Below are 16,535 nucleotides of genomic sequence, written 5' to 3'. Positions count from 1 at the left end.
ATAACTTTAGGATAAAGAGATGATGTAGGCCTACCTTGTCCTTGAGTCTCAAAACAATCAAGAGAGCTTGGCGAAACAAGGCTTAAATTTCCTGATGATGTTCCTGATATTGGGGACAATGCACTAAGTGGCTGATCAGCTGCTGAATTTGGCCTCTCTACAGTCTCAACACTGATACTGTCATCACTGACATTTACACCCAGCCAAGCCGGGTCATCTGGATCGTCATATTCAGTGGAATCACTTTGGCCTACAGACGGAATAAGAGTAGGCCTAGATTCAGTTGCTGGTTTAAAGAATGTTAGCAAATTACTACTAGTACTGGTTCCTGGTACAGAGGGATTAGTTTCCCTGGGTTTTATAACTTGCGATGTAGGCCTACTGTTACTAGGCCTATTTGTTGTGTTTACAGTTACACTACCGGTACTTCCAAGATTTTTGCTGTGGGTTTTTAAATGCTTTAAAAGGTTACTTGTAGTTTTACTACTACCGCCTCTCGACACGAGTTTATCGCAAAAGTTGCATCTAGCAAACTTGTCATCATTTACATCTATTTTAAAGTGTTTCCAAACTGGGGAAGCCATCACTATAAACGACTGACGGTAACAAATTACACAATGCACTCACACTCAATTCCAACTACCTCCATCCAATACTGCAGACCAGACTGCTGTGTGTATCCACACGACCAAAAAAATAATCCCGCTTGCCGGGTCGAGAAATCCCGTTTAATCCCGCTTTTGAATGATGGAAAATCCTATTTTATCCCGCATGTTTTTGTTCAATCCTGAGTGTTATATTTGACGTACCATGTTTAAATAGTTGTTTAAACATTGCTATTATCTTTTGATACAGTAGTTTAATCAATTGGAGTTCGTTTTTCCCTCAAATTAAATAGAGAAAAATAAAAATATACGTCATAGCTGAAAATGCCGTTTTATCCCGCATCACATTTTAATCCCACTCGAGGTCTAAAACTCCCGTTTTCGGGATAATAATCCCGAGAATGGAAACACTGTCAGACTGCTACGTATGATAGCAGTGTTCCCACTCCCCCACTGTCGTACTAGACAGGCAAAATTATCGTATACATTTAATTAAGTGTTTTCAAAGCGTACAAGATAACCCGGCAATGATGGCAGAAACATATTTTAAATACTAAAACACCACTAATAAACCTTAGATTTAATGAAAATAATGTATAAATCAGGATTTGGAACACCTAAACAATAATTCATTTGCGGAAATTATCATACAACTGGGAACACTGAACAGCAGCGTCCGACCACGTACTGTAAAACACGAACGTTGATTGGCCGACATTGCCACGCAGCGTCCCATCTCGACCAATGAGAAACCTTCTTACTTCTTAAGGTTTGTTTTGTTTGAACACCCGGGTTCTGTTTCAAGTTGAGTCTACAAAATGGCCGACTACTTTATAATTGTTATTTTAATGAAAGTAATGCAATTTTTCTGCCAAAAATTCCACTTTTAAAAGTTATTGTTTTGTCTCTATTTATTGGTATCGGTATCGACTTCGGCAGGTCGATTCTCGATACCGATTCCAAAGTTCAAGTATCGGTGGTATCGAGAATCGGTATCGAGAATCGACTCATCCCTAGTAGTAACTGTTATTTTTGGTTAGGTGACAAGAGTGTAATTTGTTCATTAGGTTGGCCTAATAAACAACCACAGTAGGCCTATTACTTTAAAATAGAAGGAAAGAGAAAGTTCAAGGAAGATATTACCAGTATAAAACAAAATTGTAATACCCATCAGACATTTTGTGCAAATTTACATATACACATAGCTGGGATTTTGATTGAATTGCTGATGATTTTGTTCTTGTTTATTTGTGTTACCTTATTGCAATTGCAGAGCCAGACCGTGAGTTAACCCTTTTAAGGCCAAGCACCAAAACGGTGCCCATCCCTCAAAGGCCAGCTATTTTATTGTGGTTTGTCTCAGAAAGGCCAGGTGATTTTCCTGCTGGCGAGCATAGTTTTGGTTAAATATTCATAACAGCTTTATTTTTTATCATAAACCAATAATTTTTTTTTACTTGTTGGAAATCGAATAGGCTTTCAGTAAATATACAAATTACCCACAAATTCTACAAATCAAAAAAAAATTTCAAAATTAATATTTTTTTATTTTTTTTTATAAATTTTATGAATTAATATTTTTTTATTTTTTTTTATAAATTTTATGTTTGGCCTTCACTTAAAAATATTCTACCTACATATATCTTTTGTAACCATACATATATATAAACTATAGTTAATTATTAGTAAAATTACAAATTTTGGAGTGCCTACCTTTATTTGAAGTTGAGTTATGGCGCATCATATGAACGGTTACACCACACTGATTTTAATCCAAAATGCGAAATGCAAGCGAATGCCCTAACACTTCCATATCACTTGTAGTTCCATTATTTCAGTCAAAATAAATTACAGCTATACATAATAAAAACAAAAAATAAGAGTTAATCAACCTAACCTAACTTATATACACACACAAAAATGATATACATCTTCAACGCCGACAGGCTTATTTACAGCGGTGTTGTCCAAAACATAGGGATGGATACCCATTTTGCACCTTTTGCAACAATATCTGGATCTTTTCCTTGGCCCACCATTTGCTGTACTGATAGGGCTACACACTGAGCAATTTTTCTCCAACCTACCAGGTAAATGGTCGATTCCATAGTCGATTCCATCTCCACCTCCTCCCACAGGCGCAACAACTTGTCGAGTTTCAAACCACTCCTCAGCTAATTGATCAATAATGTCAGCTGTGTAATCGTATCTATTCAGGATCTTACCAGCATTATTCTCTTTATACAATATATAAGTGTTCAAAACCATTCGAGCCATGATGTTAAACGTTACTTTACGCCAGTACTTCAGAGTTCTGTGTTCATCTAGATAGCAGTACACCATCTGATCCGAAGTGTCAATACCACCCATAAACATATTGTATTTATCTATGACCTCTGGCTTTTTATTAGTAATAAAATCATTCTGCCTTTTCTTTGTTTTCTCCACTGTTTTTGCCTTAAACTTAGTTGACAGCAAAAGAACCGGGTTTTTCTGGGTCTCCTTTTCTCGGTAACTGAGCATAAGGATATTTTCATTTTCATTTCTTACGTAGCACTGCTGACCAACTTTTAATTTCTCTTTTATTATGTATGGGATTTCCTGCCTGTTCCTCCTTATGGTCCCAGTAATATATGTTTCTTTTGAGAACAGAAACCTAGCTAATGGTATGGACAAAAAGAAATTGTCGACGAAAATGTGATATCCCTTATTTAGGTAGTTTCATTTCTAGTAATTTAACTACAACTTTATGGGCCAAACCTTCTTGCTTGTTTTCATTCAGTTCATTTTCTTTTTTCCCTTTATAACAGAAAAAGTCCAAACAATAGTTACTGACAGAATCGCACATCATCCATAATTTGATTCCCCACCTATGATGATGTTTGTTGGGCAAGTACTGTGTCATCATTGTGTGGCTTTTTGTACCAATCAAACTCTCGTCTATGGACAATTCTTGATGTGGTACATAATAATGTCGGAAAACTCTATTGGCATGTTCTACTAACAGAGAGAATCTAGAGCATGGGTCATAATTTGGTTCTCCTGGCTTAGGGAGGACACTTGAATCGGTTACATGGAAGAATCGTAAAATAATTTCGAAGCTGTTACGACTGAACATCTCTCTAAACCAGGGTAAGGATTGGCTTTTACTTTTGGTTCTCCAATAACTGTCAATTGTAGGCCTTTTGTTTAGGCCCATGTTCAGTATGACTGCTATAAAAGCCTTGATTTCAACCAATGTAACTGGTGACCACTTTATGGAAGAATTTGGGAATTTCTCCAAGTACCTAGTAGAATACAAGTTTGTCATAGTAACAAAGGTTGTCAGTAATGTCTCAGTAAACAAAAGGTAGAAATAATCAATAGGCCTAGCATTGTTAGCAAGGCAATGCCTAGGTCCTGGTTGTTCATAAAATCCATGCGCTGTGACATTACCTAGATAATTTTCTTCCGAAACGATTTTCCACCCTGCATTTGCGTCTGACTCAAATATAGGCCATTGGACATTGTCGACATCCTTTTCATCATTTACCACACGCCTTTGCCTACCTCTAGGCCTAGTTTCAAAACTTCCACCACCACTATTTTGATCATTACCTAGGTTAGATGATCGCGGTCTGCCCCTAGGCCTAGGACTACCTGAGGAAGTTGATGGCCCTGGATCATCAATATCTTCGTCCTCCTCTTCTTCTACCTCATGATCCTATGGATTGAAATCGGGGTCCTCATCCGTATCATCGGCTAGATCAAAATCACTATCCTCCTCACCAGAATCATTTTCTCTCAGTTCATTTTCAACAGTAGGACACAAGTCACCATCATCAATAAAAGTAACACCACTTGTAATAATGTTCTGTATTAGAGTACCTTCACTTGTGGGTGACTTTTCACAATGTCTTTTACTCATAATTTATGTTAAAATGTACAAACAACAATCTTGTTAAAGGTACAATCAACAATAATAAACATTACCAAAACGCACAACGAAATGTAAACAATACCTCACTCACGACGGAAGACCACGGCACGGAGTAAGCAAGCTGATTTCGCCAGCAAAATGCACAGAAATAAAAAAAATTATGAAAACGGCAATCTTTGCTGTTATTCATGTAGTCTGGAAATCCCCCTACACAACAATACCAAGTTTTGTGGCGTTTGGAAAAATTAAACAGCCAGTAAATGGAAAAAAAGGCGGGTGCCTATTACGGCCGTCGGCCGCGAACGTGACTTTGCCCGCGGGGGGCTATTACGGCCGCCGGCCGTGAACACATTTTACCCGCGGGTGCCTATTACGGCCGTCGGCCTTAAAAGGGTTAAGTATAGTGAAGTGAACTTGTTCCTTGAATCAGTTGGTCATTTGTGCTGAATTTGAGCTTTTATCAATATTTTGCTTAAAAATGATTGGTCAAACTGTTTGGTTTGTTAAAATTTGTCTCGAGACTCAAGAGCTTTTACAAAACATTTTTATATTTATTTAATCTAATTTTTGTTTATTTTTGATCAGGAAAAGGAGCAGATCCCGAGAGAGGGATAGGGATCGTGATAGAGATCGTCACCGTGACAGAGATCGCAGGGATAGAGATAAGAAGGACAGAGACAGGGAGTCAAAACGATCTCGTTCCAAGTCTCGTTCCAGGTAATTATACTTAGCCTGTAGCCAGAATAAATTACCCCTGTCGCAGCAAACCTGCAGACTAAGCGAATTTCCATTTGCCTAATTTGATTTTCAATAAAATCTATTAAAAATATGAATTCAGCCACTGACTGGACTGGACTGAGTCACACAGTTAGAGTGGACTGGACTTGAGTTTCAGGTTCGAGTTGTACATTCAACTCTATTTAGGTTGCTTCCTGTCTGTATTTCCATAATTTGTACCAAAGTCAAATAAAGAACTGTGAATTAAATAAAATAATCTTGTAACTTGTCCAACTAATATTAATGTTATTAATAATCAACATCAGATAAGGAAAGGATAGTTTTAGGGTAGTGTAATAATTTTGTTGAGTCCAAATAAATCATTATATTTGATCCAGTCATTATTAAGCTTGCATTCTGTCTTCTGCTTGAATATGGCGGAGAATTGGTGTCAATATTTGACTCTATCGGTACCAACATTTCACCATCGATTCTCCGTCCCGGTCCTTTTCCCAAGAACCGGTGGAACCTACATTTGAGATTAAGTACCGTCCCATCTATTAATATTAATAGTTAAGTGTGCCAAGATTACTGCTTTTAGATCTACAGTAGCCTACTTGATTTGATAAGTTTAATAACTGGTTTTCAGGCATGATAAAAAAGAAAGAGAGCAATCAGTTAAAAAAGAAAATGAAAGTGAACCGAAACTGGACAATGGAAAAGACCGATCACACAGTCCTGAAGCAGAGGTGGAGAAAGAAAAGAAACTGTGAGTACACTCTGTTGCTGATAATTTAGAGCTAATTTACAAATACTGTTCCACTTTTATGATAAAAAACTAGGGATGGTCAAGTCTCGAAATTTCGGGAAATTTTAAATCTCGTTACACGAGACTAGATTTCTTTTTGGCCGAGATTTTTATCGAGACGAGAATAAAAAAAAAAAAAAAAAAATTAAAAACACCTGCAGAAAGTCAATGCAATACCCGGGTGCAATACAGGAGCGTGTTGTAGTTGCATTTCCTTTGCGAAGGCGTTCTTATTTAATTAATTCTTTAAATGTAAATATTACTTTAATTATTTTAATAATATTACTTTAATAACATTTGAGAAGCAGAGCCGTCTTTATAAAATGCGAGGCCTGGGGCAAGACATAATTGCGAGGCCTTGTTTAACCAAGCTCACCACTTGTAAAATCGTCATTTTAAGTACTTTGACGAAAAAAAATTAATATTTTACACTCTGAAAATGGGCGTGAATATTATTGCTAATTACACATATTATTGTTCCAATTCCAAAGTGGATATCATAAATATTGCACACGAAATTCTTTACAATCATTAATAAAAAAAATTAACACTTCTCCTTTACTGTGGATTGTGAATTGAATTAACACTTTGTAAATTAAACAAAGTGGCGGGATGACAATAATTAATAGTAAATGCTTATAGGCTATCTTGTTTATTTATTTTTTTGTCAAGTTAGGATTATTGTGTTTTCGGCAGTTGGTCTGTGAAGGGTGTTTTAAAGTTAAAAAAATATTACATGAATAATTGTCAATGAGATACTTGCAAATTCGTCATTTCTTTTACACTCTGTAAATGGCCGTTAATATCATAGCTAATTGCACATATTATTGTTCCAATTCCAAAGTGAATATCATAAATATTGTCCACGAAGTTCTTTACAATAATTAATAAAAAAATGAACACTTCTCTTCACTGTGGATTGTCGTCCCGTCACTTTGTAAAAATAGTAAATGCTCATAGGCTAACTTGTTTATGTACTTTTTGTCAATATAGGTTTATTGTGTTTTTGTCAGTTGGTCTGTAATGGGGGGTTTAAAGGTAAAAAAATATTACCTATAATTGTCAATGAGTTTTTAATAATAAATTAAAAGAGGTAGTATCATTACAGTGTAATTGATTCACAGTATTACTTTTTACTTTAATGACAAATATTGTTATAGGTTTATGTTTATTGCGAAATGCGAGTAGTTTACGTAGGGGTGTGCGATGCATCGAAAATGGATCGAAATTTCGATTCGATTCGAATCGCGATTCGATTCAGTGGTGGTCAAAAAACGATTCGATTCATGAGGGAGTCAGTATCCATATACGAAAAACGCCTGCAGAAAGTCAATGCAATACCCGCAATACAGGAGCGCGTTGCTGTTGCGTTTCCTTTACGAAGGCGTTCTTATTTAATACATTCTTTGCATTAAATATAACTTTAATTGTTTTATATTTTTTTGTTTTGACATTGCAAATGATGAGAGGTTTTGTTTTTGTCTTGATGTAAGCAGTGTGAAAAATATTTTACTACTGTAAACCTAGCCAAAACAAGATAGGTTACTCCAAAATCATTTTAAAAATAAATCTGAAAAATTGTTACTTAATACTTAACTAGTAAGATTAATGTTATAGACTGATACATTTGGTATTTTTGTTAGGGGTCTGCCGATCCCCGAATGTTCGGGCAAAAGAAAAAAAAGAACAATTTATTTCCAATGAAACACTCTTATATTATTAGTGTTTGCTATTATATCTATTATTACAGAGGAATTAAAATGTTCAAATGAGAATTAAAGATTAAGTTGGCTCACGACCTAAAGACACAACAGAGCAATTGCCGCACTGCCACTAGCCAGAGCCAGTCTAGTCGTCTACTGACAAGAGTGACAAGACAAAAGCCGTGACGCAACACTAACAGTGCAAAGAAAACAAAGTCAAAAGAATAGAAAGACTATTTATCCAGACATACTAGTTTAATCATTATTGTTTATTCCATACCTAATAAAAAATATAGTTTAGTATTTTACATAATAATATAAACATAAGAAATATCTGATAATAGTGAACAGATCTGTATCTTGGTTAGCTGGGATTAAAAAAATATATTTCTAAGATCCAATACAATATTTACAACTCACAAATTACAATGAATTAATTTCTTTGAAAATGGTCTGTAACAGTTTTGTGTTTTTGAATAAAGAAATATATTTTTTTGTCTCTATTTCCTTGTTTCATCACTTGAATTGTGTCAGCAATTGAAGCAACTGGGTAGCAACCGGGTTGTGTAAGAGGGGAGGGGGAGGGTCTATGACCTTGAATGCACACATCGTTGCCCGGGCCTGGCGGTTGAGAGTGGTTCATTGTTTTTGTTGACATACTACTACCCTTCCTTCAGAGAAAAAGACCCTGCTGTTCCAAAAACATTTTGGGTAGTTTAAAAACATTGACCTGTTGTCCAAGGGCACTAGAAGTTAGCATTTAACTTTCTTATCTCTTAATTTAATATTATTTTAATCTTCTATATATTATTTAAGAGTTAGGTACTTTTCGGGTACCTAATTAATTGTGATATTGTTTGGCTTTATTTTATGGATTTTAAATTCTTTTCATTCATTAGCTATCAAAATCAGTTGTTTTAGGATTTTAATCTCGTGCAGTAGGTCTATACTACTGTATGACATGATATGCATTTCTTACAGTCCTTAATAATTATACCATAAACAATGTTTGTGTGTTATTTACTGTTTTTGAGTTTTATAGTAAATTAGTTTACACAATATCTTTTCTTCAATGAGTTCTCCACTTGTCATGTTGCTTAGCCTATTACTATTTTAGGCCCTATAAAAATAATGCCTATGTAAAGCTGTAGGCATACTCATGCCAATAATAGATAATTCTTTATTTATGATGATGTAACAAATAATGTAAGTGTGAGGTTATTATACTAAGGAAGTTAGGAGGTAGGGAATGAATGATACATATTGCATGGTGGAAACATATTATTTTTATTTTCTTCTTGCTTGCAGTCCTGAAGCCGTTCACAGGCCCTAAACTTGTGATATGTAAATTTATTTCTTAATGGTCTTTTTATATTAAGTTCCATTCAAATTTGTTGTAATTTAGCTACCGGTACCTATTTAGTTATTTAAACAGTTATTAAAATGAGAATGAATGTCTTGATAAAAAAAATTATTTTCTTTCTTGCAGTTGAGCCAATTCCAAGTAAAAATTATGAAATAGAGAAGTAAAGCAGCTCACTGGTATTTCCAGCAATACAGGTTATTCTAATCCCTATGATTGAAAATAAATATTTTTTCACCTAAAATTCTTATGTTAAGTATGAATAGGCCTACCACATCAACAAAAATTTGTATTACACAAATGTGGTAAATTTTAATTATTGTTAATCCACTCAATTGACAATTATGAATAGAAAAATACCGTATTGCTTCAAATCGAGTTGCATCGAATCGAATCGAAAATCTTTTGAATCGAATCGTTGCTTCGAATCGAAAATTTTTTGCTGCTTCGCACACCCCTAGTTTACAGTCAGTCTTATCCACGCTGATTATCCATTCAATCCAGTAAACATTTACATCTGTAAATAAATTTAACTTAATTAATCATGCAATAGAACTTTAATGGCACCAGTAAGAGTAAGCGTATGACTCACTCACATTCACCGGGGTGGCTCGGTGGCTGCCGCGAGGCTCGGGTTCCGTCATGGGTTCCGTCATCGCCGCCGAGCTGTCAAACGTTGTTTGATATTCTTTTGTGTTTTAAATGTCGTTCGTAGGTTTTTAATCGATACAACAATTGATATAGGCTAATTCATAATAAATAAGACATATTTTAGAGGCACATGTATCTGTATGTCCTTTATTTTTTTATTTTCGTTCCAAAACATTAACTTATTTCTAGCGATAGTAAGGCCTCGCCGGGTAGGCCTCGCCGGGCAGGCCTCGCTGCGCGAGGCCTTCTCCGGCGCGAGGCCTGGAGCGGCCGCTCCACCCTAAGGCGCTGTTGAGAAGTTTTGTTAAGTGTAAGCAGAGTGAGGAATGTTTTATTACTATAAAAAGTCAAAAAAAGTACCTAACTATTTTATAAAATTTAATATTGCTTTTATTTTATGATTTATTTTATTTTAGGATAAGTTTAACTCTATCCTAACTGATATCACTATGTTTCCTAATCGTAGGCATTTTTAATAAATTAGGCGTGATTAATAAAAAAATATTATGCTGATGTTTTTTAATAAACGATTGTAAATATTCTTGCCTATTATCATTATTTTTGTATTTAAACAGTCATCTAACAATGTTACAAAATCAGGTAAAAATTTTGAACGTGCATTTCCTGTTGTGTATGAGAAGGGAAATCCCGTCTCGATCTCGTCTCGAAATTTTATGAGAAATAATAAATCTCGTCTCGTCTCGTCTCGAACTAAAAATCCAATCTCGTCCATCCCTATAAAAAACATGTTGAAAAAGTTTGTAATTGTCAAGTCATCAAACAAGCTTAGGCCACAACTGTACAAATGACAAGTAAGCTTGATTTATTAGGCTAAATTTTGTTGCATCGCTCCGTGATCGTGGAGATGTCGCCGGTATGGCAGATGACCATGATGTCTCTGCGACTGCAAGAGATGTTCATGATGGTTTCGTCAACCCAGGGAGTTGTTCGTGGTTATGCCGCTATTGAGCAGTTAACAATGACACTTTGACCGCAAAACATGTTGACAATGGCGCAAATTATAGTCATGATGAAGTTCAGATTAGGGGTGTGTGAATATTCAAACTTCAAACTTTTTCTAATTGAATATGGGGATATTCGATATGATTTTAAATTTCTAAATAGGTTCGAAGTTTGAATCAAATATTTAAATGATCTACCTTTTAAAAGTAGGTTGCCTAATCAATAATTATTGGTCCAAATCAAATCATTATCTATAGGCTATTGTTTTATAGTTCTAAAAAGTAAACGAAATAAAATATAAAGTCCAACTACGAGTTTACTCTCACAAATACGTAAGATGAGCAGAATAGAATACAACTGACACGAGTGTGGCAGCTGCATAATAAAGTTCGCACAGTGTTGCCACACTCTACACAGGCTGCTGCTGCCATTTCATTTCAATCAGCCAGAGCCGACCATGGTCCATGAAGGTTTCAACTACTGAATGGGTTGAATCCGAATCTCTTTGGTACCAGTTCTGAAATATTACTAAACATTCTCGATACTGATTTCATATAAAATCTTGTATTTTTAAGGAAGTTGCTTATATGTTGTTCTGTTCGAATCATCCACGTTTAAATTCTGAATCAGACAACCGGCGTAGTTCATGCCGGCCCAAAATTATGATGCGCTCTCAGTTATTTATCGTATCCAAGTCTGATTAGTAAACGGAATCAGGGAACCACTCTTGCTTTTTACACAACAAAATAGCCGTACACTGAAAACATTCAAATGGAGGTGGCACTGGCACGGCAACTTTTCTAGGAAGTAGTGACGCTGTAAAATGTTGTTATGTTGGTTTGGTACCACTAAAAAAAAAACCAGCTCATTGGCTGTTGGCATAATTACAATCCCACAATCCCATAGTTCTAAAGTACTATTTCCCCCCCCCCCTCCCCCCTAGTACATTGATCTCAATTGAATGTAAAAACTCTTCCATTGAATACTCAATATTCTGAATAGTAAAAAAAAAATTTGATTCGAACCTAAAAATCACTATTCGCACAACCTCTAGTTCAGATAGGTGCCTAGATTACAAATTTATGAATACTTAAGCTAATACAGTACTGATTTTCTACTGGTTACCATATTGAGTCTTAAAAGCTTTTAATAACTGAAGTGATGGTCAGTTTATGGTTGGCTGGCGTTGTTTGTTGTTGTATGGTAAAATTTATGTTTTAAGGTTCATTTGCACCAAATATGAATTTTTTGTTTCATACATATTTTACCCATTCTTGGTTTTTATAGAACAGTGCCACAAGGGATTGCAAATTGATTTTGTTTGTCATTTGCTTTCTGAAAGAATGTTTACTCAAGGTTTTTAAAACAAGCTCTCTTTTGCATGTGGAAAAACTCGTCATTATGAATAAAGTAGTTTGTCTTAAGTTCCAGTTTTAAGTACGTTCTATTTGTGGGTAAGTCCTAATGAGTGACTTGTTTCAGGAAGCTGGAAGTGACGGATGTGCAGGCCAAGCTGTTCAAGTACGCAGGTCTAGAAGGTGTAGAGGCTTCTGTAAAGAAGGAACGCAGCAGGAGTAGAGCTTCATCAACATCATCTAAACACTCAAACAAGGAGAAAGAAGGGTATGTGCAAAAAATACAATCATTTGGTAAAACAATAAAATTTAGAGGTATGGGAGTCAGAGATTTGTGATCAAGCCTAGCTTTTACAAAAAGCTAGAGCCTCGGGCTTTTTTAGCTAAGTGCTTTATGTCATGAGTTTTACATGATGCCATATAATAAGTTGATTGGTTACAAATCACAACAATCACAACAAAATTTAAAGGGTATGGCATAGTCGGAAGCCTTTTGCGATGGTTTGAATCATATCTTAAAGACCGCACCTTAGCTGTCAAGTTTGCAGGAGCCAAGTCAATCCCTTTCCCTGCGGTTTCTGGAGTCCCCCAGGGTTCTCATCTGGGTCCATTTCTTTTCAATATATTTGTTAACGATGTTGTGGATAGTATCGACTCTCAGTGCTTGCTGTTTGCTGACGATATCAAGGTTTTCAAGTGTATAAAATCTCAGGCAGACTGTTCCACCCTTCAACAATGTTTGCACTCAATCGACAACTGGTGCCTGGATAACAGCATGGATATCAATGTTTCAAAGTCTGCAGTGGTATCTTATCACCGTACCGAGCAGCGTATTGAATTCTTCTACACGATGAATAATGCCATCCTGCCACGGAAGAGTGCCATACGAGACCTAGGAGTTTTAATGTCATACGATTTAAACCCAGACCTGCACATAAATACAATCTGCAATAAAGCCTCTAAAGCTCTAGGTTTTGTCATTAGATGTGGTAGATACGGACTTGATGTTAATGCTCTGAGAACTCTTTACATGACTCAGGTTAGGCCTGTGCTGGAATATGGCAGCTTGATATGGAATCCACATCAAATCAGCCACATATCAAGAGTAGAAAAAATTCAGAATCGCTTTCTTCGCTCTATTGGCGTCAAGTTGGGCCATGAATTCTATACAGTGCCGATTGAAGATATTCGCATCGATATGGGCCTTCCTCGACTGAGTGACCGTAGACAATCTGCAGACCTGTCTTTCCTCTGGAAGTTGTTGAACGGCGAAGTTGATGCTCCAGAAATACTTCGCCTAATTAATTTCCACGTTCCTCGACACTTCAAGCACATTCAACTCTTCAACAAAGCTTCTTTTTCTACAAACTACGCCTTCCACAGTACAATTCCACGGCTCCACAGAATTGGAAATCAAGCATGCCAACATGTAGATGTGTTCACCTGCAAACTGAAAGCCATAAAAAATATCATAGTTTAAGTTGTTATTGTTATTGTTATGTTGTTGATGAGAAATTGTCCTGAGTTCACTGTCCGGAATTTGCTGCCTTGTTTGTTGTTTGCACTTTCACATAAATTTGATTGCACTGTTAAAATTTTTCACTTAGTTTACGTCACTGTTATTATATTGTTGTCATTTTTTTCTTTTTTTTCTTGTCTGTCAAATATATTTATATTTTTGCTTATTATTGTTATTATATTGTAATATTTATCAATTGTTATCTAGTTTTGGTAATCGTTATTTTTCTCAAAAAATGTTTATGCTTGTTAACTAGGATTTATAATACGCATGATCCAATTTTTGTTAAAGCATTTTTGGACAATCCTGTTGGTGTCATTTTTTCATGTTAGCAATCTTTTTTTTCAGCTAGATGAATCTGAATCTGACTTATATATATTTATAAATATTTTATTGTAACTTGCCCTCATGTATTATCGATTGTAAAAATGGTGTTTACCGTATGATAAATAAATAAATAAATAAATCTTTCCTTCAAAGTTAAATGTTATTAAATTGCGTTTTCAGATTAGATTGAAATGAGTAGCCTAGATTAAATATAAACTAATATAAGCTAAAAGAATCAAAAGTACTTAAAAGTACAAATAAACATACTAAACATATATTTTTTAACAATTTTCAACATTAAAGAAAGGCTACTGTTCTAACTATTTTAAGCGTCTTTACCAAATAATGTCATACCATTAAATCATTTACTTCATATTTTAATCATTTTTAACAGCATGAAAAACTATATGCCCTTATCATTCAGTCAAAAGCAATAAATATATTCATTACAGTGCAAGATCAGTATACTACTTGTTTTAATTACCTCAATCCATACATATTTCTTAAACAAACTTCAAGAATAATGGTTTTCTTAAAATATCTTAGTAAATTGGCTCCATGTAGTGTGTTAATAGTTCTCCATCTAATCATTCCTGTGCCATCAGTTCTCAGGCAAAAGAAAAGAACGGTTCCCCTGAGAAGAAAGAGAAGAGAAGGAACTCGCGGTCTTCTTCGAGCTCGTCAGTTTCATCACAGGTAGAGAAGAAAACAAATAACCACAAGAGTTCTAGATCTCGCTCTCGTTCCCCCCCTCCTAGCAGCAAACCTGCGCGGCGCAGTCGATCCTCAAGCTCTTCTGATGAGTCTGGTTAGTTCTGTAAATAGCATTAATTGTATAATATGTGTCCATTGAAAAAGTATACAGTACATCTCATTACCATGTCAAAGCTGTAGCCAGTTTTAGGTTAAAAATGAATGCAATTGAATTAAGTCTTTAGTAGACTGCACTGATATCAAGTACTGGTTTTTGCTTCCCCCCCCCCCCCCCCCCCCTATACGGTATAATGGAGAAAGTATTGTTTTTGGCAACATTTTCGCGTTTGAGTTTTGGATGGTTAGACCTATATCCGTTTTTGGACCTTTGGAACCCAAGAAGGACCAACCAACTGCAAACTTTCCTGGTCCCGACTTCAGTAATCACACACTATTTGTTGCTTATACAATTAATTTGTCCAATTATTAAAAAGAATTGGATTCAGCTGGTAAAATATTATAGTCAAAATTATGGTGCATATGTGTTTGTTTAAAACAATTTATTCAGTAGGCATTTATAATTTTATCGTGTATCTCAACCTAAGGTAAATGATTCAGTGTGAAAAATGCAAAAATATTTTAGCTATTGGCAAACGTCAGGCATGAAAAAGATCATCTACTCCACCCTATTCAAACCTGGTACCTAAATATTTTATTTCAGTAGATTTTTTTATGAGATATTAACTTTTGAAAATGGTTATGTTTCAGAAAAAGGACGGAAGAAGAACGATGATTTTGAAATCCGGAAGAAAGAAGACAGCGTACAGAAGAAGCGTCAGTACAGAAGCAACAAAGATGATTCATCCAGTGATTCCGACCATGGAAAGTCACGAAAGGTAAACAGTGATTGAAATACATTTGAGATATTGTATCTACAAGTTCATTGGTTGCCTTTAAATTGGCCTACCTAGTTGATGTCGTGATAGAAAATCATTTTGTTTTTTTCCATTTATTTTTAATAACAAACCACTATCGTACTTCAAGTCCCAATAGGTGTAAAGTACTAACTAGTGTTGATTTGCGCTTTATGACAAGTAATATTTCAATACTAGAGAGATGGGGTTACTACATTTAAATTGATTATTAGATGTATTTCCTTTTCTCCATATTTAATTTTCATTTTCCCCTATTATCAAATGTTCTTATTTGTATTTTAAAGATTACCACTAGTAGATTGCACTAGTAGATTTAACTACTAATTTGTTGGTTTATTATTCTGTATGTGGTTGCAGGATCGCGGTCGCAGGTCAGTTTCCAGACAGAGGTCACGAGATCGCAGAGACAGATCACGTTCCCGCAGGCGCGACAGTCGCAGGCGATCTCGGTCTAGAAGGAGAGACAGGTCGGGTATATCTTCTTTAAATATTGACATGCAAGGTCCAAAAATAATCTTTATAGCCATCCCAGATAAATGCATTATTTTTCCGATTGTTTAGTGTTGTAAACAAGATATTTATACCTCAATTATGTTTTCACTCTGAGGAAATCTTTATTAGTAATTTTCATTTCATTATGCCTAGGAAGATAGAAGTTAATTTATATGGGGCAAAATGATGTTGAGCTCTTTACCAACTTATTCCAGTAAATTTTTCAAAATCTTGTCTTTCTTTTCAAAAGCATTTGCATCTTGAAACAATTGGTTAACTTTTTTAATGTATCCCAACAAATTCCAAAGTTTGATGGAGTATTTTTTTTTTTTAGTCAAAGTAAGAAATACTGAGTAAATGTTGTTAATCAGACCGGTAGGCCGTATGTGTAATTTATGATTTATGTTTACTAGTTTCTTATTTTGTCTTTAAAAAACGTCATTTTAAACTCATTTTGGAGTCACTATTTATTATTTCCTGACCTT

At 35.2% G+C, this 16,535-nt stretch overlaps 1 protein-coding gene across 3 annotated transcripts in view; it reads left to right on the top strand.

Moving 5' to 3' along the window:
* Positions 1–16,535, top strand: part of LOC128985762 (serine/arginine repetitive matrix protein 1-like) — a 60,079-nt gene that overhangs the window by 26,824 nt on the left and 16,720 nt on the right. For all 3 annotated transcript variants that reach the window (XM_054405611.1, XM_054405612.1, XM_054405610.1), the window contains exons 6-11: positions 5,110–5,241; positions 5,891–6,010; positions 12,212–12,352; positions 14,536–14,738; positions 15,392–15,519; positions 15,916–16,025. In XM_054405611.1, coding sequence (XP_054261586.1) covers positions 5,110–5,241; positions 5,891–6,010; positions 12,212–12,352; positions 14,536–14,738; positions 15,392–15,519; positions 15,916–16,025 — 834 coding nt within the window. The remainder of the gene's footprint in view (positions 1–5,109; positions 5,242–5,890; positions 6,011–12,211; positions 12,353–14,535; positions 14,739–15,391; positions 15,520–15,915; positions 16,026–16,535) is intronic.

This window comes from Macrosteles quadrilineatus, unplaced genomic scaffold (assembly GCF_028750875.1).
Source record: "Macrosteles quadrilineatus isolate MER2022 unplaced genomic scaffold, UCM_ALF_1.0 Scaffold_2__2_contigs__length_208266976, whole genome shotgun sequence".
Taxonomy (NCBI): Eukaryota; Metazoa; Arthropoda; class Insecta; order Hemiptera; family Cicadellidae; genus Macrosteles; species Macrosteles quadrilineatus.
Note: the sequence above shows the minus strand (reverse complement) of the source record. Positions and strands in the feature narration are given on the sequence as shown.